This window comes from Salmo trutta, chromosome 33 (genome assembly GCF_901001165.1).
Source record: "Salmo trutta chromosome 33, fSalTru1.1, whole genome shotgun sequence".
Lineage (NCBI taxonomy): Eukaryota > Metazoa > Chordata > Actinopteri > Salmoniformes > Salmonidae > Salmo > Salmo trutta.
Window position 1 is genome coordinate 28,553,717 of NC_042989.1, and position 27,271 is coordinate 28,580,987.

At 45.6% G+C, this 27,271-nt stretch overlaps 1 protein-coding gene across 1 annotated transcript in view; it reads right to left on the reverse strand.

Moving 5' to 3' along the window:
* Nucleotides 1-27,271, reverse strand: part of ush2a (Usher syndrome 2A (autosomal recessive, mild)) — a 258,301-nt gene that overhangs the window by 228,614 nt on the left and 2,416 nt on the right. Inside the window, exons 5-9 of the mRNA XM_029729287.1 lie at nucleotides 27,011-27,141; nucleotides 26,592-26,868; nucleotides 26,277-26,513; nucleotides 23,811-23,891; nucleotides 4,468-4,653 (exon numbers count right to left, since the gene is read on the reverse strand). Coding sequence (XP_029585147.1) covers nucleotides 4,468-4,653; nucleotides 23,811-23,891; nucleotides 26,277-26,513; nucleotides 26,592-26,868; nucleotides 27,011-27,141 — 912 coding nt within the window. The remainder of the gene's footprint in view (nucleotides 1-4,467; nucleotides 4,654-23,810; nucleotides 23,892-26,276; nucleotides 26,514-26,591; nucleotides 26,869-27,010; nucleotides 27,142-27,271) is intronic.

Below are 27,271 nucleotides of genomic sequence, written 5' to 3' on the forward strand. Positions count from 1 at the left end.
AAGAAGGTAGAGATATATAGTAGAAAGAGAGCAGTAGAGAGTGAGAGAGATCAGCTAATAGCCAGTGACTCCTGCTACACCATTACTCCCTTCTTCCTGTCCTCAGCTCCCCCTCTATCTCTCTTTCTGGTTTTCAAGGGTATTCCCCCAGGGGAGTGCCCTCTCCTCTCTCTAGATGTATAGATACCAGAGGAGAGGAGACCCAGGCAGGCAGGCTGTGTGGGCCCAGAGTGTCAGTGTTGTCCAGATATAAATAGGACAGGGGAGACACACAGGGGCCGATCCTCTTTCTGCAACCTGAGAGGCCTCATAGACAGATAACGTAAACTCACCCCATTTCGTACAAATGTGCGCAACCAGCGACATTCAAACGAGGCTGCAAAGAAAACTAATGGGACTGTAGCGACTGTGTTGACTTCAAAATCTGGGGTGTGAACTACGTTTCTATTCAAGCGTTGATCGACATGGTAATGGCTCTATAGCATTGGAGAAAAGTTGAGAAAACTGACCCTCCGTTACATCGTGACGTGTCAGGCCATAACGTACAGCACGCATAAAGCAACTATTTCTGTCTGCCCCTACTCGGATGGTATTGCGCCGTCCCAACCTTCGATCATCTCTTCCCTCTGCTCAAACCTTCTCCAACCTATCTCCTGATTCTGCCTCCTCAACCCTCCTCTCCTCCCTTTCTGCATCCTTCGATTTTCTCTGTCCCCTATCCTCCAGGCCGGCTCGGTCCTCCACTCCTGCGCCGTGGCTCGACGACTCACTGCGAGCTCACAGAACAGGGCTCCGGGCAGCCGAGCGGAAATGGAGGAAAACTCGCCTCCCTGCGGACCTGGCATCCTTTCACGCCCTCCTCTCTACATTTTCCTCTTCTGTCTCTGCTGCTAAAGCCACTTTCTACCACTCTAAATTCCAAGCATCTGCCTCTAACCCTAGGAAGCTCTTTGCTACCTTCTCCTCCCTCCTGAATCCTCCTCCCCCTCCCCCCCCCCCCCCTCCTCTCTCTCTGCGGATGACTTCGTCAACCATTTTGAAAAGAAGGCTGATGACATCCGATCCTCGTTTGCTAAGCCAAACGACACCGCTGGTCCTGCTCACACTGCCCTACCCTGTGCTTTGACCTCTTTCTCCCCTCTCTCTCCAGATGAAATCTCGCGTCTCGTGACGGCCGGCCGCCCAACAACCTGCCCACTTGACCCTATCCCCTCCTCTCTTCTCCAGACCATTTCCGGAGACCTTCTCCCTTACCTCACCTCGCTCATCAACTCATCCTTGACCGCTGGCTACGTCCCTTCCGTCTTCAAGAGAGCGAGAGTTGCACCCCTTCTGAAAAAACCTACACTCGATCCCACCGATATCAACAACTACAGACCAGTATCCCTTCTTTCTTTTCTCTCCAAAACTCTTGAACGTGCCGTCCTTGGCCAGCTCTCCTGCTATCTCTCTCAGAATGACCTTCTTGATCCTAATCAGTCAGGTTTCAAGACTGGGCATTCAACTGAGACTGCTCTTCTCTGTGTCACGGAGGCTCTCCGCACTGCTAAAGCTAACTCTCTCTCCTCTGCTCTCATCCTTCTAGACCTATCTGCTGCCTTTGATACCGTGAACCATCAGATCCTCCTCTCCACCCTCCCCGAGCTGGGCATCTCCGGCGCGGCCCACGCTTGGATTGCGTCCTACCTGACAGGTCGCTCCTACCAGGTGGCGTGGCGAGAATCTGTCTCCGCACCACGTGCTCTCACCACTGGTGTCCCCCAGGGCCCTGTTCTAGGCCCTCTCCTATTCTCACTATACACCAAGTCACTTGGCTCGGTCATATCCTCACATGGTCTCTCCTATCATTGCTACGCAGACGACACACAATTAATCTTCTCCTTTCCCCCTTCTGATAACCAGGTGGCGAATCGCATCTCTGCATGTCTGGCAGACATATCAGTGTGGATGACGGCTCACCACCTCAAGCTGAACCTCGGCAAGACGGAGCTGCTCCTCCTCCCAGGGAAGGACTGCCCGTTCCATGATCTCGCCATCACGGTTGACAACTCCCTTGTGTCCTCCTCCCAGAGTGCTAAGAACCTTGGTGTGACCCTGGACAACACCCTGTCGTTCTCCACTAACATCAAGGCGGTGACCCGATCCTGTAGGTTCATGCTCTACAACATTCGCAGAGTACGACCGTGCCTCACACAGGAAGCGGCGCAGGTCCTAGTCCAGGCACTTGTCATCTCCCGTCTGGATTACTGCAACTCGCTGTTGGCTGGGCTCCCTGCCTGTGCCATTAAACCCCTACAACTCATCCAGAACGCCGCAGCCCGTCTGGTGTTCAACCTTCCCAAGTTCTCTCACGTCACCCCGCTCCTCCGCTCTCTCCACTGGCTTCCAGTTGAAGCTCGCATCCGCTACAAGTCCATGGTGCTTGCCTACGGAGCTGTGAGGGGAACGGCACCTCCGTACCTTCAGGCTCTGATCAGGCCCTACACCCAAACAAGGGCACTGCGTTCATCCACCTCTGGCCTGCTCGCCTCCCTACCTCTGAGGAAGCACAGCTCCCGCTCAGCCCAGTCAAAACTGTTCGCTGCTCTGGCACCCCAATGGTGGAACAAGCTCCCTCACAACGCCAGGACAGCAGAGTCAATCACCACCTTCCGGAGACACCTGAAACCCCACCTCTTTAAGGAATACCTGGGATAGGATAAAGTAATCCTTCTACCCCCCCCCCCCCAAAAGATTTAGATGCACTATTGTAAAGTGGTTTTTCCACTGGATATCTTAAGGTGAATGCACCAATTTGTAAGTCGCTCTGGATAAGAGCGTCTGCTAAATGACTTAAATGTAAATGTAATGTACAATCTCTCTCCACCAGGTGTAGCACTTCTCACCGTTTAAAAACAAGAAATGGACAGTGACGGGGGTAAGGGAGATCCCTAGTCATTTTTTGGGTCGTCACTGCAAGCGATCATGACTCTCAAAGCCGCTGTTTACTTCTGAAGATCACTTTAGCATCGCCCTAAAAACCCGATTCAAATGCGACACAAACCTTCAAATAGGTCAGTAATGACGCATTATATAAACTCTTTATAGTGTTTTATTTACATTTTAGAGGCAATAAGGTGAGAAATTGGAAGGATCGAGTGAAAAAAAGCAGTTTCCCCACACGACATCTCTCCTTCTCACTATCACGCATTAGTTTCGCTTCCCCACCCTCCATTTTTATAAAGACCCGACGGAGCTCATTGCCTTCTTGAATTATGCAGAAACGGGCAGCGTTGAGGTCATGTCATTGATTTTGTTGGAAAGGGGAGAAATTGTGCTTTACAATGGTATTGACATTACAGTTGATCTGTAAGTATTACGTTTTTGGGGCGCTAAAATAAGGTCAATTGTACGGACCAAGGCGATGTACAAAAGTGAGTGAGTTTACGTTAAACACTACCGGCTTCCTTTGAAGCACAAGAAAGGTAAAATCCCCCCTTTCTTTTTCTCTCACGTTTCTTCTCTTTCTTTTTCTTTTTCTCTGACGTGTTTCCTCTCTCTCTCTCAGGCCTGTGTGAAATTCCTGCTATCCAAAAATAATACCGGTGCATTCCATATGTAGGGTCATTAGTGGTCCTCCTCTCTCTCTCCTAGAGTTTCAGTTTCACCCCTCTCTCCCCTATATAAATAGGCTACTTTCTCCAGGACCCTGCAGGCTGTAAATTACACACAGTAAGACCAGAGAAAGCGCTCGCGCTTAATTAATTTTTACAGTTTAAAATCACCAGGATTTATTTATTAAATTCATCATCATCTGAAACATAGAGGGTCCTGTTGGAAGGGGTCGACCGAGGAGAGGAAGAGAGGGAGGGAGATCTCTGAGTGGCTATCTGGCTCGCTCGCGCCGGATAGATGGCTGTCGTGTTGACTGGGCCACGGGGCGAACGGCGCTAAACAGCCTCTCTGTTGCGCTATAATTGGCCAGGTGTCTCTCTCTTTCTCTCTCTCCTTCCCTCTCTCTCCCTCTCTCTTACTCTCTTCTCACTCACCCATATTTTAATTCAATTAGGCCCCACTCTACTCCCATTACACACTCATTTGCTTCCTGTTTTTATCTGTCGGAGTGATTCTACGTCGGGTGTCAGGGCCATCATAAATTAGGACGGCCTTATCGCCGCTCACCTCAGCGTGTGCCAGGGAAACAGAGAGAGGGCGGAAGAAAAGGAGAGGAGGAGAGGAGGGCCAATCTTACTATTTGCCCGGAGACATGGCAGAGAGGATGGGAGAAGTGACGAATCAGAGAATGCATCATCATCGTAAAAGAGATAAAGTGAGAGGGGAGGAGAGAGGTGGAGATGGAGAGTTCTCTAATATGACATCACTGGTATCTGGGCTAGACCAGCTCAGGTGGTTGCCAGCATTAGTCCCCCTTTTTCCTCACCCTCCCCTGAGTGTGTGTGTGTGTGTGTGTGTGTGTGTGTATCTTACCTGTGTGGTTACCAGTGGACAGGTAGGAGGCAGTAACAGGTGTTGAGTCAGGCTGATCCAGGTCGTAGGCCCTCAGTTCGTACCTGTCAATCACTCCTCTCACCTGGAGGGGCGGGGCCCAGCTCACCTGGACACTGAAGCCACTCCCACTCTGGAGACTAGAGGGAGGGGCAACACTCTGGGGGACTGGAGAGAGAAAGAAGGGTAGAGTAGAGAAAGGCAGAGGATAAAAAAAGGCAAAGAGAGAAGAGAAAATGACATTTAGGGAGAGGTAAAATGAAAAAAGGGTGTGAAAGAGAGGAGAGTCGGAGAGAAAGAGAGGTGTGCAATAGAGAGAGGGGCAGAGAGAGAGTCAGCCAACATATTTTACCTTTAATAGAGCCATTAAATCAGAACTAACCATTAACATAAATACAATTTATTAGAGTTGTAACTTTTTCAGCCATAATTTAATACATCCACCATATTTCACAGCAATCAGCCTCTCTGTCCCTCTCACCTCCTCCTCCCTGCTTCTCTCCCTCCCTCCCTCCCTCCCTCCCTCCCTCCCTCCCTCCCTCCCTCCCTCCCTCCCTCCCTCCCTCTCCCAGTATTAATGATGATGGTTGGCAAGGCAGGGAGAGACACAGCAGGAGCCCTCTGTGATATAACTGTAACGTAGCAGGACATCCCAGGTCAACAGAGGACCGTGTCTCCCCATGCAAGGATTATCAATCTCAGTTAACATATCACTCATATCATTTCTCATGATGTAATTGTAGGATTGTATAATGTGTGGTATATGTTGCATATACAGTATGAACCTGAATTCACCCTATTCTGCCAGAGGAATGCAAACACACACACACACACACACACACACACACACACACACACACACACACACACACACACACACACACACACACACACACACACACACACACACACACACACACACAGATACACAATCCCCCCCAGCCACACACACACATGTTCATTTGACTGGGTGTTGTAGTGAGCGAGGTAGCGAGCAGCTCCCATTTGTACAGTGCAGTGTGTGTGACAGAGGAACATATGATAAGGTATCAGGGCTCTCCATCTCATCTGGGGGACTGGAACACATATTGGCCTGCTAACAGCAGGATGGAGAATGGGCACACCTGAAAACTACAGTATGACACTAACTAATAACAGGGAGGTCTAGCGGAGAGAAAGATAGAGAGAAGGAGTGGCAGGTAGCCTAGTGGTTAGAGCGTTATCTGCAAGGCAGTTATCCCACTGTTCCCCGGTAGGCCGTCATTGTAAATAAGAATTTGTTCTTAACTGACTTGCCTAGTTAAATAAAAGGAGGTAAAGGCTGTAGTTATGATGTGTATTGTTATATTATCTTTCTCTTGTTTTCTCTTTCTCTCTCTTTTTCTGCACTCTTCTCTGTCTCTCTCTCTTCTCTGTCTATCACTCCGTCTCTCTCTTCTCTGTCTATCACTCTCTCTCTCTCCTCTCTGTCTCTCTCTCTTCTCCTTCTATCACTCTGTCTCTCTCTGCTCTCTGTCTATCATTGTCACTCTCTCTTCTCTCTGTCTATCAGTCTGTCTTTCTCTCTTCTCTATCACTCCGTCTCTCTCTTCTCTCTGTCTATCACACTGTCTCTCTCTTCTCTCTGTCTCTCTCTTCTCTCTATCACTCTGTCTCTCCTCTCTGTCTCTCTCTTCTCTCTGTCTATCACTCTGTCTCTCTCTATCACTCTGTCTCTCGCTTCTCTCTGTCTATCACTCCGTCTCTCTCTTCTCTCTGTCTATCACTCTGTCTATCACTCCGTCTCTCTCTCCCCTCTGTCTCTCTCTTCTCGCTGTCTACCACTGTCTCTCTCACCTCTCTGTCTATCACTCTGTCACTCTCTCTCTTCTTTCGGTCTATCACTCCGTCTCTCTGTCTATCACTCTGTCTCTCTCTTCTCTTCTCCCTGTCTATCACTCCATCTCTCTCTCTCTTCTCTCTGTCAATCACTCTGTCACTCTCTCTTTTCTCTGTCTATCAAATTCAAATTCAAATTCATGCTGCTTTATTGGCATGAAAAACATGTCAATGTGTCAATATTGCCAAAGCAACAATGTATACAATATACATTGTAATAAAATTATAAACAATAAAAAATAATATAAAATGGTAGTAAATAATAATACAACATTAAATACAAAAATAATTACAATAAAATGGTAACAGTCAATAGTAGAAACTTAATAAATATAAAAATATGGAAAAATGAAACTATAACTAACTTATAACTAAATAACGGTAATCTTCGCCATCACATCAGTACTACAACTACCATCATCATTACTACTACTACTACCACCACCATCACTAAACTGCTATCATTACCATTACCACCCATACCACTACTATTTGGAATGATAAACAACAATAATAATAGTAATAACAATAATAGTAATAATAAGTAAGTTACTGCTTACTATGCAGATGTTATTATTCAGTGTCCCTCAGGCTATGGCAGGCAAATACATATTTGGCTGCAAGAGGAGCCATTGCTCCTTCGCCCATGAGTATTTTTACTTTTGGAATAAATGTAGTAATTTCTGTGAGTAATGGATCTCTTGGTGAGGAATATTTATCACAGTAAAGGAGAAAGTGCATCTCTGTCTCTACCTCCCCTGTGGTGCAGTGACCACATACACGCTCCTCTTTGGGTCGCCATGTCTTTTATGTCTGCCGGTGTCTATTGCCAATCGGTGGTCACTCAGTCTGTACTTGGTAAGGATCTGTCTCTGTTTCGTATCTCTGACAGAGTAGAGATAATCAGCCAGGTGGTCACTCAGCCTGTACTTGGTAAGGATCTGTCTCTGTTTCGTATCTCTGACAGAGTAGAGATAATCAGCCAATTCATATTCTCTGTTTAGGGTCAGATAGCAATTTAGTCGGCTTTGGGATTTTGTTTCGTTTTTCCAATGTTGTAAATATGAGACCTTTGATTGGTTCATGATTTTGTTTATTTGAATTCTTTCTTTTGAAGCATTGCTGGTGTCAGCTTGGTTGGTGAGGTCCAATACCAGCTGACTGAGAGGGCTTGTTTCTGGGCTCAGCTCTTGGGTTTGAAGTGCTTTAAATTGCAGACTTGAATTTGGACTTGAATTTAGATGTAGCAAAACATTTTATGATCTTTTCTGTATTTTCATTACTACTGGAAAACTAATGCCCTACATGCATTAGTTGGTGTATTTCTCTGGATTTTCCGACAGAATTCTGCATGTAGGGCTTCAATTGGATGTTTGTCCCACATTTTAAAGTCCAGTTTATTGAGTGGCCCCCAAACCTCACTTCCGTAAAGAGCTATTGGTAGGATTACACTTTCAAATATTTTGGTCCAAATTCTAATTGGGGTGTTGATTTTGAATACTTTCATTTTTATTGCATACAATGCTCTGCGGGCTTTTTCTTTGAGTGCATTCACTGCCATATTAAAGTCTTCCAATGCAGATATGGTCAGACCAAGGTAGGTGTAATTTTTAGCGTGTTCAATTATGTTTCCGGTCACAACTTGCAGACTTGTTTACGCTGCTGTGCGTTTTTGTTGCCGATCTTACTTTGCTACCTAACGGTTTTTACTTTTTAATTACCGTATATTTTTTACTTTTTACCCACACTCAACTTTTTTCATTCAACTTTCTTACCCCGGAGGTTTTATCTGGACATGGTTCGTCAGGACTTCAAACAGCCGAAGCTAAGTAACATTAACATGATGCCTTCTAATTGCAGTCGTTGTACTTATAATATACAGGAGAACGATCGCCTTACGGCAAGGATAGCTGTGCTGCAAGCCCAGCTTCAGACGCAATCGTTAGGCAAGGGTAATTTCAGTGTAGGAAAGGATGAAACAGCGTCTGTGCCACCAGCAAGTACAGATAGTAACGTTAGTATAAACCCCCTCGCACGGTCCCCGCAGCCGGACAACTTTCTCATGGCTTCTGGAGGGAAACGCTGTAGGAATGCTCAACCGGTGTCGCTTATTCAGCCGACAGAAACTTTCAACCGGTTCTCCCCATTAAGTGAGTCGGAGTCGGAGGCCGAGACTTCTCTGGTCTCTACTCCTCCCGCTGTGGGGTCTGAGACGCCGACGGCTCCCACCATTAGCTCTGACAAATTGAAAACCCTAGTCAGTCATTGGCGACTCCATTACCCGCAGTATTAGACTTAAAACGAATCATCCAGCGATCATACACTGTTTACCAGGGGGCAGGGATACCGACGTTAAGGCTAATCTAAAGACGGTGCTGGCTAAAGCTAAAACTGGCGAGTGTAGAGAGTATAGAGATATTGTTATCCACGTCGGCACTAACGATGTTAGGATGAAACAGTCAGAGGTCACCAAGCGCAACATAGCTTCAGCGTGTAAATCAGCTAGAAAGATGTGTCGGCATCGAGTAATTGTCTCTGGCCCCCTCCCAGTTAGGGGGAGTGATGAGCTCTACAGCAGAGTCTCACAACTCAATCGCTGGTTGAAAACTGTGTTCTGCCCCTCCCAAAAGATAGAATTTGTAGATAACTGGCCCTCTTTCTGGGACTCACCCACAAACAGGACCAAGCCTGGCCTGTTGAGGAGTGACGGACTCCATTCTAGCTGGAGGGGTGCTCTCATCTTATCTACGAACATAGACAGGGCTCTAACTCCTCTAGCTCCAGAATGAAATAGGGTGCAGGCCAGGCAGCAGGCTGTTAGCCAGCCTGCCAGCTTAGTGGAGTCTGCCATTAGCACAGTCAGCGTAGTCAGCTCAGCTTTCCCCATTGAGACCGTGTCCGTGCCTCGATCTAGGTTGGGCAAAATTAAAAATGGCGGTGTTCGCTTTAGTAATCTCACTAGTATAAAGACCTCCTCCATTCCTGCCATTATTGAAAGAGATTGTGATACTTCACATCTCAAAATTGGGTTACTTAATGTTAGATCCCTCACTTCCAAGGCAGTTATAGTCAATGAACTAATCACTGATCATAATCTTGATGTGATTGGCCTGACTGAAACATGGCTTAAGCCTGATGAATTTACTGTGTTAAATGAGGCCTCACCCCCTGGTTACACTAGTGACCATACCCCCCGTGCATCCGGCAAAGGCGGAGGTGTTGCTAACATCTACGATAGCAAATTTCAATTTACAAAAAAAAAAACAATGACGTTTTCGTCTTTTGAGCTTCTAGTCATGAAATCTATGCAGCCTACTCACTCACTTTTTATAGCTACTGTTTACAGGCCTCCTGGGCCATATGCAGTGTTCCTCACTGAGTTCCCTGAATTCCTATCGGATCTTGTAGTCATAGCAGATAATATTCTAATTTTTGGTGACTTTAACATTCACATGGAAAAGTCCACAGACCCACTCCAAAAGGCTTTCGGAGCCATCATCGACTCAGTGGGTTTTGTCCAACATGTCTCTGGACCTACTCACTGCCACAGTCATACTCTGGACCTAGTTTTGTCCCATGGAATAAATGTTGTGGATCTTAATGTTTTTCCTCATAATCCTGGATTATCGGACCACCATTTTATTGCGTTTACAATTGCAACAAATAATCTGCTCAGACCCCAAACAAGGAGCATTAAAAGTCGTGCTATAAATTCTCAGACAACCCAAAGATTCCTTGATGCCCTTCCAGACTCCCTCTGCCTACCCAAGGACGTCAGAGGACAAAAATCAGTTAACCACCTAACCGAGGAACTCAATTTAACCTTGCGCAATACCCTAGATGCAGTTGCACCCCTAAAAATTTAAAACATCTGTCATAAGAAACTAGCTCCCTGGTATACAGAAAATACACGAGCTCTGAAGCAAGCTTCCAGAAAATTGGAACGGAAATGGCGCCACACCAAACTGGAAGTCTTCCGACTAGCTTGGAAAGACAGTACCGTGCAGTATTGAAGAGCCCTCACTGCTGCTCGATCATCCTATTTTTCCAACTTAATTGAGGAAAATAAGAACAATCCGAAATTTCTTTTTGATACTGTCGCAAAGCTAACTAAAAAGCAGCATTCGCAAATGGAGGATGGCTTTCACTTCAGCAGTAATACATTTATGAACTTCTTTGAGGAAAAGATCATGATCATTAGAAAGCAAATTACGGACTCCTCTTTAAATCTGGGTATTCCTCCAAAGCTCCATTGTCCTGAGTCTGCACAACTCTGCCAGGACCTTGGCTCAAGGGAGATACTAAAGTGTTTTAGTACTATATCTCTTGACACAATGATGAAAATAATCATGGCCTCCAAACCCTCAAGCTGCATACTGGACCCTATTCCAACTAAACTACTGAAAGAGCTGCTTCCTGTGCTTGGCCCTCCTATGTTGAACATAATAAACGGCTCTCTATCCACCGGATGTGTACCAAGCTCACTAAAAGTGGCAGTAATAAAGCCTCTCTTGAAAAAGCCGAATCTTGACCCAGAAATTATAAAAAACTATCGGCCTATATCGAATCTTCCATTCCTCTCAAACATTTTAGAAAAAGCTGTTGTGCAGCAACTCACTGCCTTCCTGAAGACAAACAATGTATACGAAATGCTTCAGTCTGGTTTTAGACCCCATCATAGCACTGAGACTGCACTTGTGAAGGTGGTAAATGACCTTTTAATGACGTCAGACCGAGGCTCTGCATCTGTCCTCGTGCTCCTAGATCTTAGTGCCGCTTTTGATACCATCGATCACCACATTCTTTTGGAGAGATTGGAAACCCAAATTGGTCCACATGGACAAGTTCTGGCCTGGTTTAGATCTTATCTGTCTGAAAGATATCAGTTTGTCTCTGTGAATGGTTTGTCCTCTGACAAATCAATTGTAAATTTCGGTGTTCCTCAAGGTTCCGTTTTAGGACCACTATTGTTTTCACTATATATTTTACCTCTTGGGGATGTCATTCGAAAACATAATGTTAAATTTCACTGCTATGCGGACGACACACAGCTGTACATTTCAATGAAACATGGTGAAGCTCCAAAATTGCCCTCGCTAGAAGCCTGTGTTTCAGACATAAGGAAGTGGATGGCTGCAAACTTTCTACTTTTAAACTCGGACAAAACAGAGATGCTTGTTCTAGGTCCCAAGAAACAAAGAGATCTTCTGTTCAATCTGACAATTAATCTGGATGGTTGTACAGTCGTCTCAAATAAAACTGTGAAGGACCTCGGTGTTACTCTGGACCCTGATCTCTCTTTTGAAGAACATATCAAGACTGTTTCAAGGACAGCTTTTTTCCATCTACGTAACATTGCAAAATCAGAAACTTTCTGTCCAAAAATGACGCAGAAAAATTTATCCATGCTTTTGTTACTTCTAGGCTGGACTACTGCAATGCTCTACTTTCCGGCTACCCGGATAAAGCACTAAACAAACTTCAGTTAGTGCTAAATACGGCTGCTAGAATCCTGACTAGAACCAAAAAATTTGATCATATTACTCCAGTGCTAGCCTCCCTACACTGGCTTCCTGTTAAGGCAAGGGCTGATTTCAAGGTTTTACTGCTAACCTACAAAGCATTACATGGGCTTGCTCTACCTATCTTTCCGATTTGGTCCTGCCGTACATACCTACACGTACGCTACGGTCACAAGACGCAGGCCTCCTAATTGTCCCTAGAATTTCTAAGCAAACGGCTGGAGGTAGGGCTTTCTCCTATAGAGCTCCATTTTTATGGAATGGTCTGCCTACCCATGTGAGAGACGCAGACTCAGTCTCAACCTTTAAGTCTTTACTGAAGACATCTCTTCAGTAGGTCCTATGATTAAGTGTAGTCTGGCCCAGGGTGTGAAGGTGAACGGAAAGGCTGGAGCAACGAACCGCCCTTGCTGTCTCTGCCTTGCCGGTTCCCCTCTTTCCACTGGGATTCTCTGCCTCTAACCCTATTACAGGGGCTGAGTCACTGACTTACTGGTGTTCTTCCATGCCGTCCATGGGAGGGGTGCGTCACTTGAGTGGGTTGAGTCACTGACGTGGTCTTCCTGTCTGGGTTGGCGCCCCCCCTTGGGTTGTGCCATGGCGGAGATTTTGTGGGCTATACTCGGCCTTGTCTTCGGACGGTAAGTTGGTGGTTGTAGACATCCCTCTAGTGGTGTGGGGGCTGTGCTTTGGCAAAGTGGGTGGGGTTATATCCTGCCTGTTTGGCCCTGTCCGGGGGTATCATCGGATGGGGCCACAGTGTCTTCTGATCCCTCCTGACTCAGCCTCCAGTATTTATGCTGCAGTAGTTTATGTGCCGGGGGGCTAGGGTCAGTCTGTTTCATCTGGAGTATTCTCTTGTCTTATCCGGTGTCCTGTGTGAATTTAAATATGCTCTCTCTAATTCTCTCTTTCTCTTTTTCTTTCTCTCGGAGGACCTGAGCACTAGGACCATGCCTCGGGACTACCTGGCATGATGACTCCTTGCTGTCCCCAGTCCACCTGGCCATGCTGCTGTTCCAGTTTCAACTGTTCTGCCTGCGGCCACGGAACCCTGACCTGTTCACCGGACGTGCTTGTTGCACCCTCGACAACTACAATGATTATTATTATTTGACCATGCTGGTCATTTATGAACATTTTAACATCTTGACCATGTTCTGTTATAATATCCACCCGGCACAGCCAGAAGTGGACTGGCCACCCCTCATAGCCTGGTTCCTCTCTAGGTTTCTTCCTAGGTTTTTGGCCTTTCTAGGGAGTTTTTCCTAGGGAGTGTTTCCTAGCCACCGTGCCTCTTTCACATGCATTGCTTGCTGTTTGGGGTTTTAGGCTGGGTTTCTGTACAGCACTTTGAGATTTCAGCTGATATACGAAGGGCTATATAAATAAATTTGATTTGATTTGATTTTGGTGTTGTTCAGGGTGAATTTATATTTGTGCTTCCGACATCTGATTTTTTTTGTTGAAAATCATGATTTTTGTTTTTTGGAAATGTAATGCCAGGGCCAAATTATGGCAATATTGCTCTAGAATATTAATGTTCTGTTGAAGACCTTTGGTTGGTGAAAGAAGTACCAAGTCATCAGCATATAGCAGGTATTTCACCTCTGTGTCAAATAGTGTGAGTCCTGGGGCTGGAGAATGGTCCAACATGTCTGCTAATTCATTGATATGAATGTTGAAAAGATCTGGACTCAAACTGCAGTCTTGTCTCACACCTCGACGTTGTGAAAATAATTATGTTCTTTGGTTTTAGATTTTTATTGCACACTTGTTTTCTGTGTACATACATTTTATTAAGTCATACACCTTACCACCAAGCTCACTTTGTAGAATTTTGTAGAATTGCCCTTCGTGCCAAATAGAATCAAATGCTTTTTTAAAGTCAATAAAGCAAGCAAAGATTTTGCCCTCTTTTTTTTGGTGGACGTGTTTATTAATTAGTGTGTGTAAGGTGTATATATGGTCAGTAGTGCGATGGTTAGGGAGAAAGCCAATTTGACATTTACTTATTACATTTTTTTCTTGAAGAAAGGTTTGAATTCTTGAATTCAAAATGCTACAGAAAACCTTTCGGAAGTGGCTGTTTACGCAAATTCCCCTGTAATTATTGGGGTCTGATTTGTCTCCACTTTTGTGGATAGGGGGGATGAGCCCCTGGTTCCAGACATCAGGGAAGCAGCCAGAAGATAAAACCAAGTTGAACAATTTAAGCACAGCATTTTGCAACTCAGGTGTGCTGTTTTTCAGCATTTCATTTCTGATTTTATCTAGACCACAAGCCTATCACTTTCTCTTTTCTTTGTCTATCACCCTGTCACTTTCTTCTCTGTCTATCACCCCGTCTCTCTCTTCTCTCTGTCTATCACTCTGTCTCTCTCTCGCTCTCTTTTCTCTCTGTCTATCACTCCGTCTCTCTCTTTTTTCTGTCTATCACTCTGTCATTCTCTCTTTTCTCTGTATGTCATTCTCTTTCTTCTCTGTCTATCACTCTGTTTCTCTCTCTCTTCTCTCTGTCTATCACTGTCTCTCTCTTTTCTCTGTATATCACTATGTCTCTCTCTTCTCTCGGTCTATCACTCTGTCTCTCTCTCTACCCCCCCATCTCTCCCCCCTCTCTCAATTTCAATTTCAATTTAAGGGGCTTTATTGACATGGGAAACATATTTTTACATTGCCAAAGCAAGGGAAATATATAATAAACAAAGGTGAAATAAACAATAAAAAATGTACAATAAACATTACACTCCAAAAGTTCCAAAAGAATAAAGACATTTCAAATGTCACAGTATACATACAGATGAAGTCGGAAGTTTACATACACTTAGGTTGGAGTCATTAAAACTCGTTTTTCAACCACTCCACAAAATTCTTGTTAACAAACTATAGTTTTGGCAAGTTGGTTAGGACATCTACTTTGTGCATGACAAGTAATTTTTCCAACAATTGTTAACAGACAGATTAATTCACTTATAATTCACTGTATCACAATTCCAGTGGGTCAGAAGTTTACATACACTAAATTGACTGTGCCTTTAAATATCTTGGAAAATTCCAGAAAATGATGTCATGGATTTAGAAGTTTCTGATAGGCTAATTGACATAATTTGAGTCAATTGGAAGTGTACCTGTGGATGTATTTAAAGATCTACCTTCAAACTCAGTGTCTATGCTTGACATCTTGGGAAAATCAAAAGAAACAGCAAAGGACCTTGTGAAGATGCTGGAGGAAACCGGTACAAAAGTATCTATATCCACAGTAAAACAAGTCCTATATCGACATAACCTGAAAGGCCACTAAGCAAGGAAGAACTGCTCAAAAACCGCCATAAAAAAGCCAGACCACGGTTTGCAACTGCACATGGGGGCAATGTGCATAAAAATGTCCTCTGCTCTGATGTAACAAAAATAGAACTGATTGGCCGTAATGACCATCATTATGTTTGGAGGAAAAAGGGGGACGCTCGCAAGCCGAAGAACACCATCCCAACTGTGAAGAACAGGGGTGGCAGCATCATGTTGTGGGGGTGCTTTGCTGAAGGAGGGACTGGTGCACTTCACAAAATAGATGGCATCATGAGGCAGGAAAAGTATGTGGATATATTGAAGCAACATCTCAAGACATCAGTCAGGAAGTTAAAGCTTGGTCGCAAATGGGTCTTCCAAATGACAATGACCCCAAGCATACTTCCAAAGTTGTGGAAAAATGGCTTAAGGACAACAAAGTCAAGCTATTGGAGTGGCCATCACAAAGCCCTGACCTCAATCCCATAGAAAATGTGTGGGTAGAACTGAAAAAGCGTGTGCGAGCAAGGAGGCCTCTCTACTATTATTCTGACATTTCACATTCTTAAAATAAAGTTGTGATCCTAACTGACCTAAGACAGGGAATTTTTACTAGGATTAAATGTCAGGAATTGTGAAAAACTGAGTTTAAATGTATTTGGCTAAGGTGTATGTAAACTAGTGTTGTAATGATGTGCAAATAGTTAAAGTACAAAAGGGATAATAAATCAACTTAAACGTAGGTTGTATTTACAATGTGTTTGTTCTTCACTGGTTGCACTTTACTTGTGGCAACAGGTTACAAATCTTGCTGCTGTGATGGCCCACTGTGGTATTTCACCCAGTAGATATGGGAGTTTATCAAAATGTGGTTTGTTTTCAAAATCTTTGTGGGTCTGTGTAATCTGAGGGAAATATGTGTCTCTAATAAGGTCATACATTTGGCAGGAGGTTAGGAAGTGCAGCTCAGCTCACCTCATTTTGTGGGCAGTGTGCACATAGCCTGTCTTCTCTTGAGAGCCAGGTCTGCCTTCGGTGGCCTTTCTCAATAGCAAGGCTATGCTCACTGAGTCTGTACATAGTCAAATGTCACGGCTTTCTGAAGGATCGGACCAAAACGCAGCGTGTTCGTACTTCCACATCTTTTTATTAATCGTGAAACTAAATGCAATTCACCAACCAATTTAAATAACAAAACAACAAAGCCGTAACGCAGAGCAGGCAAACACTACTCACAAATAAACAACCCACACCCACACATGGAAAACAGGCTACCTAAGTATGGCTTCCAGAGACAACGATAGACAGCTGCCTCTGATTGGAAACCATACCTGGCCAACGCATAGAAAAGGAAAACATAGAAATAGAAATCTAGAAACCCCACAATGAAACAGAAACCCTAAAAACACACCCAAAACACCCCCCTGTCACGCCCTGACCACTCTACTATGGAAAATGACCTCTTACAAGGGTCAGGACGTGACATCAAAGCTTTCCTTAAGTTTGGGTCAGTCACAGTGGTCAGATAGTCTGCCACTGTGTACTCTGTTTAGGGCCAAATAGCATTCTAGTTTGCTCTGTTTTTTGGAAATTCTTTCCAATGTGTCAATTAATTAACTTTTTGATTTCTCATGATTTGGTTGGGTCTAATTGTGTTGCTGTTCTGGAGCTCTGTGGGGTCTGTTTGTGTTTGTGAACAGAGCCACAGGACCAGCTTACTTAGGGGACTAATTTCTAGGGGACTAATTTCTCTGTAGGTGATGGCTTTGTTATGGAAGGTTTGGGAATCGCTTCCATTTAGGTGGCTGTAGAATTTAATGTCTCTTTTCTGGATTTTGATAATTAGCGGGTATCAGCCTAATTCTGCTCTGCATGCATTATTTGGTGTTTTACGTTGTACACAAAGGATATTTTTGCAGAATTCTGCATGCAGAGTCTCAACTTGCTGATTGTCCCATTTTGTGAATTTTTGGTTGGTGAGCAGACCCCAGACCTCACAACCATAAAGGGCAATGGGTTCTATAACTTATTCAGGTATTTCTTATCCAGATCCTAATTGGTATGTCGAATTTTATGTTCCTTTTGATGGCATAGAAGGCCCTTTTTGCCTTGTCTCTCAGATCGTTCACAGCTTTGTGGAAGTTACCTGTGGCGCTGATGTTTAGGCCAAGGTATGTATAATTTTTTGTGTGCTCTATTGCATCGTTGTCCAGATGGAATTTGTATTTGTGGTCCTGGCAACTGGTCCTTTTTAGGAGCAACATTATTTATGTCTTACTTAGATTTACTGCCAGGGCCCAGGTCTGATCTGTGAAGAAGATCTAGATGTTGCTGTAGGCCCTCTATGGTTGGGGACAGAAGCACCAGGTCATCAGCAAACAGTAGACATTTTAATTCAAATTCTAGTTGGATGAGGCCGGGTACTGCAGACTGTTCTAGTGCCCTCGCCAATTCATGTATGTGTTGAAGAGGGTGGGGCTTAAGCTGTATCCCTGTCGCATCCTCCGGCCCTGTGGAAAGAAATGTGTGTGTTTTTTGCCAATTTTAACCGCGCACTTGTTGTTTGTGTACATAGATTTTATAATGTCGTATGTTTTTTTTTCAAACACCATTTTCCATCAATTTGTGTAGCAGGCCCTTATGCCAAATTGAGTCGAAAGCTTTTTTTTTTTATCAACAAAGCATGAGAAGACTTAGCCTTTGTTTTGGTTTGTTTGTTTGTCAATTAGGGTGTGCAGGGTGAATACGTGGTCTGTCTTACAGTAATTTGGTAAAAAGCCAATTTGACATTTACTCAGCACATTGTTTTCGCTGAGGAAATGTATGCATCTGTGGTTAATGATAGCCACCGCATTTAACCATGGCAAGGTGAATGGGAATATGGCCGAATGCAAACAGGTAGTTATTCCCTCCGTAAGGCAATCAAACAGGCCAAATGTCAGTACAGAGACAAAGTGGAGTCGCAATTCAATGACTCAGACACGAGACGTATGTGGAAGGGTCTACAGACAATCACAGACTACAAAGGGAAAACCAGCCACATCACGGGCACCGACGTCTTGCTCCCAGGCAAATTAAACACCTTTTTCGACCGCTTTAAGGATAACACAGTGCCACCGATGCGGCCCACTACCAAAGACTGTGGGCTCTCCTTCTCCGTGCCCGACATGAGTAAGACATTTAAGCATGTCAACCCTCGCAAGGCTGCCGGCCCAGATGGCAGCCACGTCCTCAGAGTATGTGTTTATGGACAATCTCTCCCTATCCCAGTCTTCTGTCCCCACTTGCTTCAAGATGTCCACCATTGTTCCTGTACCCAAGAAAGCAAAGGTAACTGAACTAAATGACTATCGCCCTGTAGCACTCACTTCTGTCATCATGAAGTGCTTTGAGAGGCTAGTTAAGGATCATAACACCTTTACCTTACATGACATGCTAGACCCACTTAAATTTGCTTACCGCCCCAATAGATCCACAGACGATGCAATCGCCATCGCACTGCACACTGCCCTATCCCATCCGGACAAGAGGAATACCTATGTAAGAATGCTGTTCATTGACTATAGCTCAGCATTCAACACCACAGTACCCTCCAAGCTCATCTTTAAGCTCGCCCTGTGCAGCTGGGTCCTGGACTTCCTAATGCGCCGACCCCAGTTGGTGAAGGTAGGAAACAACACCGCCACCCCACTGATCCTCAACACAGGGGACCCACAAGGGTGCGTGCTCAGCCCCCTCCTGTACTCTCTGTTATTGCGTGGCCACGCACGCCTCCAACTCAATCATCAAGTTTACAGACGACACAACAGTAGTAGGCTTGACTAGCAACAATGACAACATGATGCCAGGAAAATAACCTCTAACTCAACGTCGACAAAACAAAGGAGCTGATCGTGGACTTCAGGAAACAGCAGAGGGAGCACGCCCCTATCCACATCGAGAGACAGCAGTGGAGAAGATGGAAAGCTTCAAGTTCCTCTGTGTACACATCACTGACGATCTGAAGTGGTCCACCCACACAGACAGTGTGGTGAAGAAGGCGCACTAGCGTCTCTTCAACCTCAGGAGGCTGAAGAAATTTAGCTTGGCCCCTAAAACCCTCACAAACGTTTACAAATGCACAATTGAGAGCATCCTGTCGGGCTGTATCACCGCCTGGTACAGCAACTGCACCACCCGCAACCACAGGGCTCTCCAGAGGGTGGTGTGGTCTGCCCAATGCATCACCGGGGGCAAACTACCTGCCCTCCAGGACACCTACAGCCCTCGATGTCACAGGAAGGCCAAAAAGATCATCAAGGACATCAACCACCCGAGCCATGGCTTGTTCTCCCCGCTATCATCCAGAAGGCGAGGTCAGTACAGGTGCATCAAAGCTGGGGCCGAGAGACTGAAAAAAAAAATCATATCTCAAGGCTATCAGGCTGTTAAATAGCCATCACTAGCTGGCTTCCACCGGTTACGCAACCCTGCACCTTAGAGGCTGCTGCCCTATATACATAGACTTGGAATCACTGGCCACTTTTATAATGGAACACTAGTCACTTTAATAATGGAACACTAGTCACTTAAATAATGTTTAAATAATGTTTACATCCTGTTTTACTCATCCCATATGTATATACTGTATTCTATTCTACTGTATTTTAGTCAGTGCCACTCCAACGTTGCTTGATCTAATATTTATATATTTCTTAATTCCATTATTTTACTTTTAGATGTGTGTATTGTTGTGAATTGTTAGATACTACTGCACTGTCGGAGCTAGGAACCCTAGCATTTCGCTACACCTGCAATAACATCTGCTAAATATATGTACTGTATGTGACCAATAACATTTGATTTGATTTGATTTAATGCAGAGGATTTTCCCAAGGTTGCTGTTGATTGATCTGATTTCTGACGTGCTGTTCCTTGTTTTTCCGTAGTGTATATCTGTATTGTTTTAGTGATTCACCATAGTGAAGGCGTAGACTCAGGTTTTCTGGGTCTCTATGTTTTTGGTTGGATAGGTTTCTCCATTTCTTTCTTAGGTTTTTGCATTCTTGACATTGTTGTTCATTTTCTTAGGTTGTCTGCTTGAAATATTTAGATTTGATAGGGAAGCTGAGAGGTCAAATACACTGTTTAGGTTTTCTACTGCTACTGTAAGTGTACACCGTCACTATTACAGTGAAACATTTTGTCCAGGAAATTGTCTAGAAGGGATTGAATTTGTTGTTGCCTAATATTTTGGGGGTAGATTTTCACACTACTGTTCTTCCAGCTATAGCAGGTATTCCCCAGGGGTACACACAATGCCGTCGGGTGTACGCCAAATAAAATACATACATATATGATTTTTCTTTGGTACATTTTTTTCTTCTTCACATTTTCAAACAGTCCATTTATATTTTCCAACGGGGCTATACATTTGGGTGATTTTTTTTTCTCGCCTGAGAAGCCTCGTTTCACTGGGTTCAGAGAAATAACAACACAATGTCAAATACAGGTAGCCTAGTCAAATAATTAACATCCAATTACATTAACCGTTACTCTCTCACGGGAATTCCACTAACGGTCCATATGTAGCCAAACGTGACAACAGACAGTGGCAGTGGTGTGTGGGGGGGGGTTAATGTAAATAGTCTGGGAAGCCATTTGACTAGATGTTCAGGAGTCTTATGACTTGGGGATAGAAGCTGTTTAGAAGCCTCTTGGAACTAGACTTGGCACTCTGGTATTGCTTGCCGTGCGGTAGCAAAGAGAACAGTCTATGACTAGGGTGGCTGGAGTCTTTGACAATTTTTAGGGCCTTCCACTGACACCCCCTGGTATAGAGGTCCTGGATGGCAGGAAGCTTGGCCCCAGTGATGTACTCGGCCGTTCGCACTACCCTCTGTAGTGCCTTGCGGTCGGAAGCCGAGCAGTTGCCATACCAAGCAGTGATGCAACCAGTCAGGATGCTCTCGATGGTGCAGCTGTAGAACTTTTTGAGGATCTGAGGACCTATGCCAAATCTTTTCAGTCTCCTAAGGGGGAATAGGTTTTGTCGTGCCCGCTTCACGACTGTCTTGGTGTGCTTGGACCATGTTAGTTTGTTGGTAATGTGGACACCAAGGAACTTGAAGACATCCTCCCTATAGGCTGTCTCGTTGTTGTCGGTGATCAGGCCTACCACTGTTGTGTCAACGGCAAATTTAATGATGGTTTGTGCCTGGCCGTGCAATCATGAGTGAACAGGGAGTACAGGAGGGGCCTGAGCACGTACCACTGAGCATGCACTACCCTTACCACCTGGGGGCGGCCCGTCAGGAAGTCCAGGATCCAGTTGCAGAGGGAGGTGTTTAGTCCCAGGGTCTTTAGCTTATTGATGAGCTTTGAGGCCACTATGGTGTTGAATGCTGAGGTTTAGTCAATGAATAGCATTCTCACATAGGTGTTCCTTTTGTCCAGGTGGGAAAAAGCAGTGTGGAGTGCAATACAGATCGCATCATCTGTGGATCTGTTGGGGAGGTATGCAAATTGGAGGGGGTCTAGGGTTTCTGGGATGATCGTGTTGATGTGAGCCATGACCAGCCTTTCAAAGCACTTCATGGCTACAGATGTGAGTGCTACGGGTCGGTAATCATTTAGGCAGGTTACCTTAGTGTTATTGGGCACAGGGACTATGGTGGTCTTCTTAAAACATTTTGGTATTACAGACTCGGACAGGGAGAGGTTGAAAATGTCAGTGAAGACACTTGCTAGTTGGTCAGCGCATGCACACAGTACACGTCCTGGTAATCCGTCTGGCCCATTCGGCCTTGTGAATGTTGACCTGTCTAAAGGTCTTACTCACATCGGCTGGGGAGAGCGTGATCACACCGTCTTCCGGTACAGCTGGTGCTCTCATGCATGTTTAAGTGTTATTTGCCTTGAAGCGAGCATAGAAGTAGTTTAGCTCGTCCAGTAGGCTCGTGTCACTGGGCAGCTCTCGGCTGTGCTTATCTTTGTAGTCTGTAATGGTTTGCAAGCCCTGCCACATCTGACGAGCATCAGAGCCGGTGTAGTACGACTCCATATTAGTCCTGTATTGACGCTTTGCCTGTTTGATGGTTCGTCGGAGGGCATAACAGGATTTCTTATAAGTTTCTGGGTTAGAGTCCCGGTCCTTGAAAGCGGCAGCTCTAGCCTTTAGCTCAGAGCGGATGCTACCTGTAATCCATGGCTTCTGGTTGGGGAATGTATGTACGGTCACTGTGGGGATGACGTCATCGATGCACTTACTGATGAGCCAATGACAGAAGCCAATGGTGTAATCCTCAATGCCATTGGAGGAATCCCGGAACATATTCCGGTCTGTGCTAGCAAAACAGTCCTGTAGCTTAGCATCTGCTTCATCTAACCACTTTTTTATTGATCTAGTCACTGGTGCTTCCTGCTTAAATTTTTGCTTGTAAGCAGGAATCAGGAGGATGGAATTATGGTCAGATTTGCCAAATGGAGGGCGAGGGAGAGCTTTGTATGCGTCTCTATGTGTGGAGTATAGGTGGTTCAGAGTTCTTTTCCCTCTGGTTGCACATTTAACATGCTGATAGAAATTTGGTAAAACGGATTTAAGTTTCCCTACAAGTTTCCCTTCTCGTAGTCCCTGGCTACGAGAAGCACCGCCTCAGCGTTTTCTTGTTTGCTTATGGCGGAATACAGCTCATTCAATGCTGTCTTAGTGCCAGCCTCTGACTGTGGTGGTATCTAAACAGCTATGAAAAATACAGATGAGAACTCTCTCGGTCTACAGCTTATCATGATATACTCAACCTCAGGCGAGCAATAGCACAAGACTTCCTTAGATATAGTGCACCAGCTGTTATTTACAAAAATACATAGACCGCCAACCTCTTGTCTTACCAGATGCCGCTGTTCTATCCTGCCGGTACATCGTACAGCCAGCCAGCTGTACATTGATATTGTCGTCATTCAGCCATGACTCCGTGAAGCATAAGATGATGGCAAAAAAACATTTGAGTGTGCTGACCCTGGTGCTAGAGGGGGTACAGCTGGAGGTTGAATGTTTGAAGGGGTACGGGACTATAAAAAGTTTGGAAACCATTGAGCTATAGCATTTCTTAAATATTATTCAGTTCCTTTGGCTTTGATGCCTCATGATTGAGCATAGCTTTGTTCAAGTAGAGTGGAATTTTTCTGTGATCTGACTGTGAACGCTCTAAGAGACTGTGGGTTGAGGTCAGTGATAAAGTTGTCTATAGTACTAATGCCAAGAGATGAGCTATAGGTATACCTACCAAAGGATTCCCCCCATTGCCTATGTACACACCCAGCGTCCGACAGAGCTGCAGGAGTTGTGACCCATTTGTGTTGGTTATGTTGTCTCTCTCTCTCTTCTCTCTGTCTATCACTCCGTCTCTCTCTCTACCCCCCTTCTCTCCCCCTCTCTCTATCACTCTGTCTCTCTCTCTACCCACCTTCTCCCCCTCTCTTTTATCTCTGTCTATCACTGTCTCTCTCTCTCTCTTCACCCCCTTCTCTCCCCCTCTCTCTCTCTTCACTCTGTCTATCACTCTGTCTCTCTGTCTCTCTCCCTCCTCTCTCTTTCTCTGATCTCTGAGTGTCAAACATCCTACCAGACATGAACATAGTGCTCCAGGTGAGTGTTACCTGTTTCCCTGCTGCGGCCACGTTCCCAGGGTCCTGTTGTCCATCCTCCCTCTCCCGACGCCACCACCCTGTACAGGTACTCTACACACACACGCACACACGCACGCGCACGCACGCACACACACACACACGCACGCACACGCACGCACACACGCGCACACACACACACGCGCACACACACACACACACACATAAAATCATCACATATTCAAGGTTACACACACAAACACGTGATCTATCTGAGCGACTAACGATGGATAGTGATGCTGTAAAACACCAGGCAGGTAGACACATATAATGTGTGTGTATAATAATAGCTCTGCTGTGCTGCTATATTCTGTTCTAGACAAAGACAGACAGACAGACAGACAGACAGACAGACAGACAGACAGACAGACAGACAGACAGACAGACAGGTGTAGGTAGATATGTAGACAGACAGACAAGGTAGGTAGGTAGGTAGGTGGGTAGACAGACAGACAGACAGACAGACAGACAGACAGACAGACAGACAGACAGACAGACAGACAGACAGGTGTAGGTAGATATGTAGACAGACAGACAAGGTAGGTAGGTAGGTAGGTAGACAGACAGACAGACAGACAGACAGACAGACAGACAGACAGACAGACAGACAGACAGACAGACAGACAGACAGACAGACAGACAGACAGACAGGTGTAGGTAGATATGTAGACAGACAGGTGTAGGTAGATATGTAGACAGACAGACAAGGTAGACAGACAGACAGACAGACAGACAGACAGACAGACAGACAGACAGACAGACAGACAGACAGGTGTAGGTAGATATGTAGACAGACAGACAAGGTAGGTAGGTAGGTAGGTAGGTAGGTAGGTAGGTAGACAGACAGACAGACAGACAGACAGACAGACAGACAGACAGACAGACAGACAGACAGACAGACAGACAGACAGACAGACAGACAGACAGACAGGGGTAGGTAGGCCTATGGAAAGTGTTCCATCTATATTTACACAGAGCCAGTAAAGCACATTAGGGAAGCTGCTTGCAGAGTCTCCGTCCACTTCTAGAATAGTGCTGATGGAGAGAACATAGTGTATGGACATAACTGTTGGGACCTCTGCTCTGTCTCCATGGGGTCACTGGACTGTCGAGGTTAGGGTGTGTGTGTGTGTGTGTGTGTTCCAAGTTTTAATGTCACAAGCACAATTACAGTGAAATGCCCTTCTTGCAAACTCAAAACCAAACAATGCAATAATCAATAACAATGTAATAAATATAAAAAACGAATGAAGAACACAATAAGTAAGTAAGCATGCTGTATACAGGGTCAGTTCCAGTACCATATTTACAATGTGCAGGGATACTGGAGTGATAGAGGTAGATATGTATAGGGGTAAGGTGACTAGGTAACAGGACAAAAGATAAACAGAGTAGCAGCTGCTTGTATGTGAGTGGGTGTGTGTGTGTATAGACTCAGAATAAACGGATGTGCACATTATGTGTGAGTGTGTAGGGTCCTCTGAGTGTGTAGGGTCCTCTGAGTGTGTAGGGTCCTGTGAGTGTGTAGGGTCCTGTGTGTGTGTAGGGTCCTGTGTGTGTGTGTGTGTGTGTAGGGTCCTGTGTGTGTGTAGGGTCCTGTGAGTGTGAAGGGTCCTGTGAGTGTGTAGGGTCCTGTGAGTGTGTAGGGTCCTGTGAGTGTGTAGGGTCCTGTCAGTGTGTAGAGTCCTGTGTGTGTGTGGAATCCTGTGAGTGTGTAAGGTCCTGTGTGTGTGTGTGTAGGGTCCTGTGTGTGTGTGTAGGGTCCTGTGAGTGTGCAGGGTCCTGTGTGTGTGTGGGATTCTGTGAGTGTGAAGGATCCTCTGAGTGTGTAAGGTCCTGTGTGTGAGTGTGTATGGTCCTGTGAGTGTGTAGGGTCCTGTGAGTGTGTAGGGTCCTGTGAGTGTGAAGGATCCTCTGAGTGCGTAGGGTCCAGTGTGTGTGTAGGGCCCTGTGTGTGTGTGTATGGTCCTGTGAGTGTGTAGGGTCCTGTGAGTGTGTAGGGTCCTGTGAGTGTGAAGGATCCTCTGAGTGTGTAGGGTCCTGTGAGTGTGTAGGGTCCTGTGTGTGTGTGGGATCCTGTGAGTGTGAAGGATCCTCTGAGTGTGTAGGGTCCTGTGAGTGTTTAGGGTCATGTGTGTGTTTAGGGTCCTCTGAGTGTGTAAGGTCCTCTGAGTGTGTAAGGTCCTGTGTGTGTGTGTAGGGTTCTGTGAGTGTGTAGGGTCCTGTGTGTGTATAGGGTCCTGTGAGTGTGTAGGGTCCTGTGAGTGTGTAGGGTCCTGTGAGTGTGTATGGTCCTGTGTGTGTAGGGTCCTGTGAGTGTGTAGGATCCTGTGAGTGTGTAGGGTCCGGTGTGTGTGTAGATAGATGCTTGCGAGTGTGTGTATGTCCATCTGTCTGTGTGTTAGTGTGCCTGGGCGTGTGTGTGTCAGTGTGTGTTACCTGTAAAAGGTTGTACTCCCAGGTCTCTGGCCTGTGTCTCTCGGCCCATGTACACCAGTACAGAGTCGTTGCCACGGCAATAGAAGATGCTGTCGGTTGCCGGGCAGCCGTCCAGATTGATCCTAACAGAGCGGCGTGTGGAAGCAGACAGACTAACGGCAGAAACATCCGGTACACCACCGGAACCAGTTACGGGACCACTCCGAACTGTTACACCCCTCACACACCCTCCCAGACCTACCCAGGAGAGGAGAGAAGGAGGGGGTGAGATAGGGGAGGTACAGGTGAGATAGGTGTGTGTGTGAGAGTTCTCACCATGTCTGTGACTGTGGCTAACCAGAGCTCCATGGTTTAGTTCAGGAGGCACTCCTCCCAGGTAGAGGGGTGAGTCCACCCCCAACTCTCCCCCTGCCGCCCCCCTCAGCTGTTCTGACCAATCATTCATGGAGGCTGAGATGACGTCTCCCTGTTTGACCAATGAGAGTTGGTTCCAGCCGCCGTCGCAGTAGCTAAGCCCCGCCCACATGCTCAGCTCGGTCATGTGACCACGCCAGGATAGAACCAATGACAGCATTCCTCCTTCCAACTCAGCCTGGGACAGAGAAGAAAGGTTTGTGTGTGTGTGTGTGTGTGTGTGTGTGTGTGTGTGTGTGTGTGTGTGTGTGTGTGTGTGTGTGTGTGTGTGTGTGTGTGTGTGTGTGTGTGTGTGTGTGTGTGTGTGTGTTTGTACTCACCAGTATATAATCGGAGGTGTGTGTGTTGTAGGAAAACAGCAGCAGAGCGTTGAGTTGGTCCGTCCTGAACTCAAAGCTGATGTCAAAGTCTTCTCCTCCACTGAACACCTCTGGACTCAGCTCTAGGAACCCTAACACACAACACACACACACATTCCATTATATTCCACAATACAACACAACAGTAACAAGTCTCTTGATTCTTCCTGTCTTTATACTGTTATACTGTATTTTTAACAAACCTCACTGGCCAGTTACAAG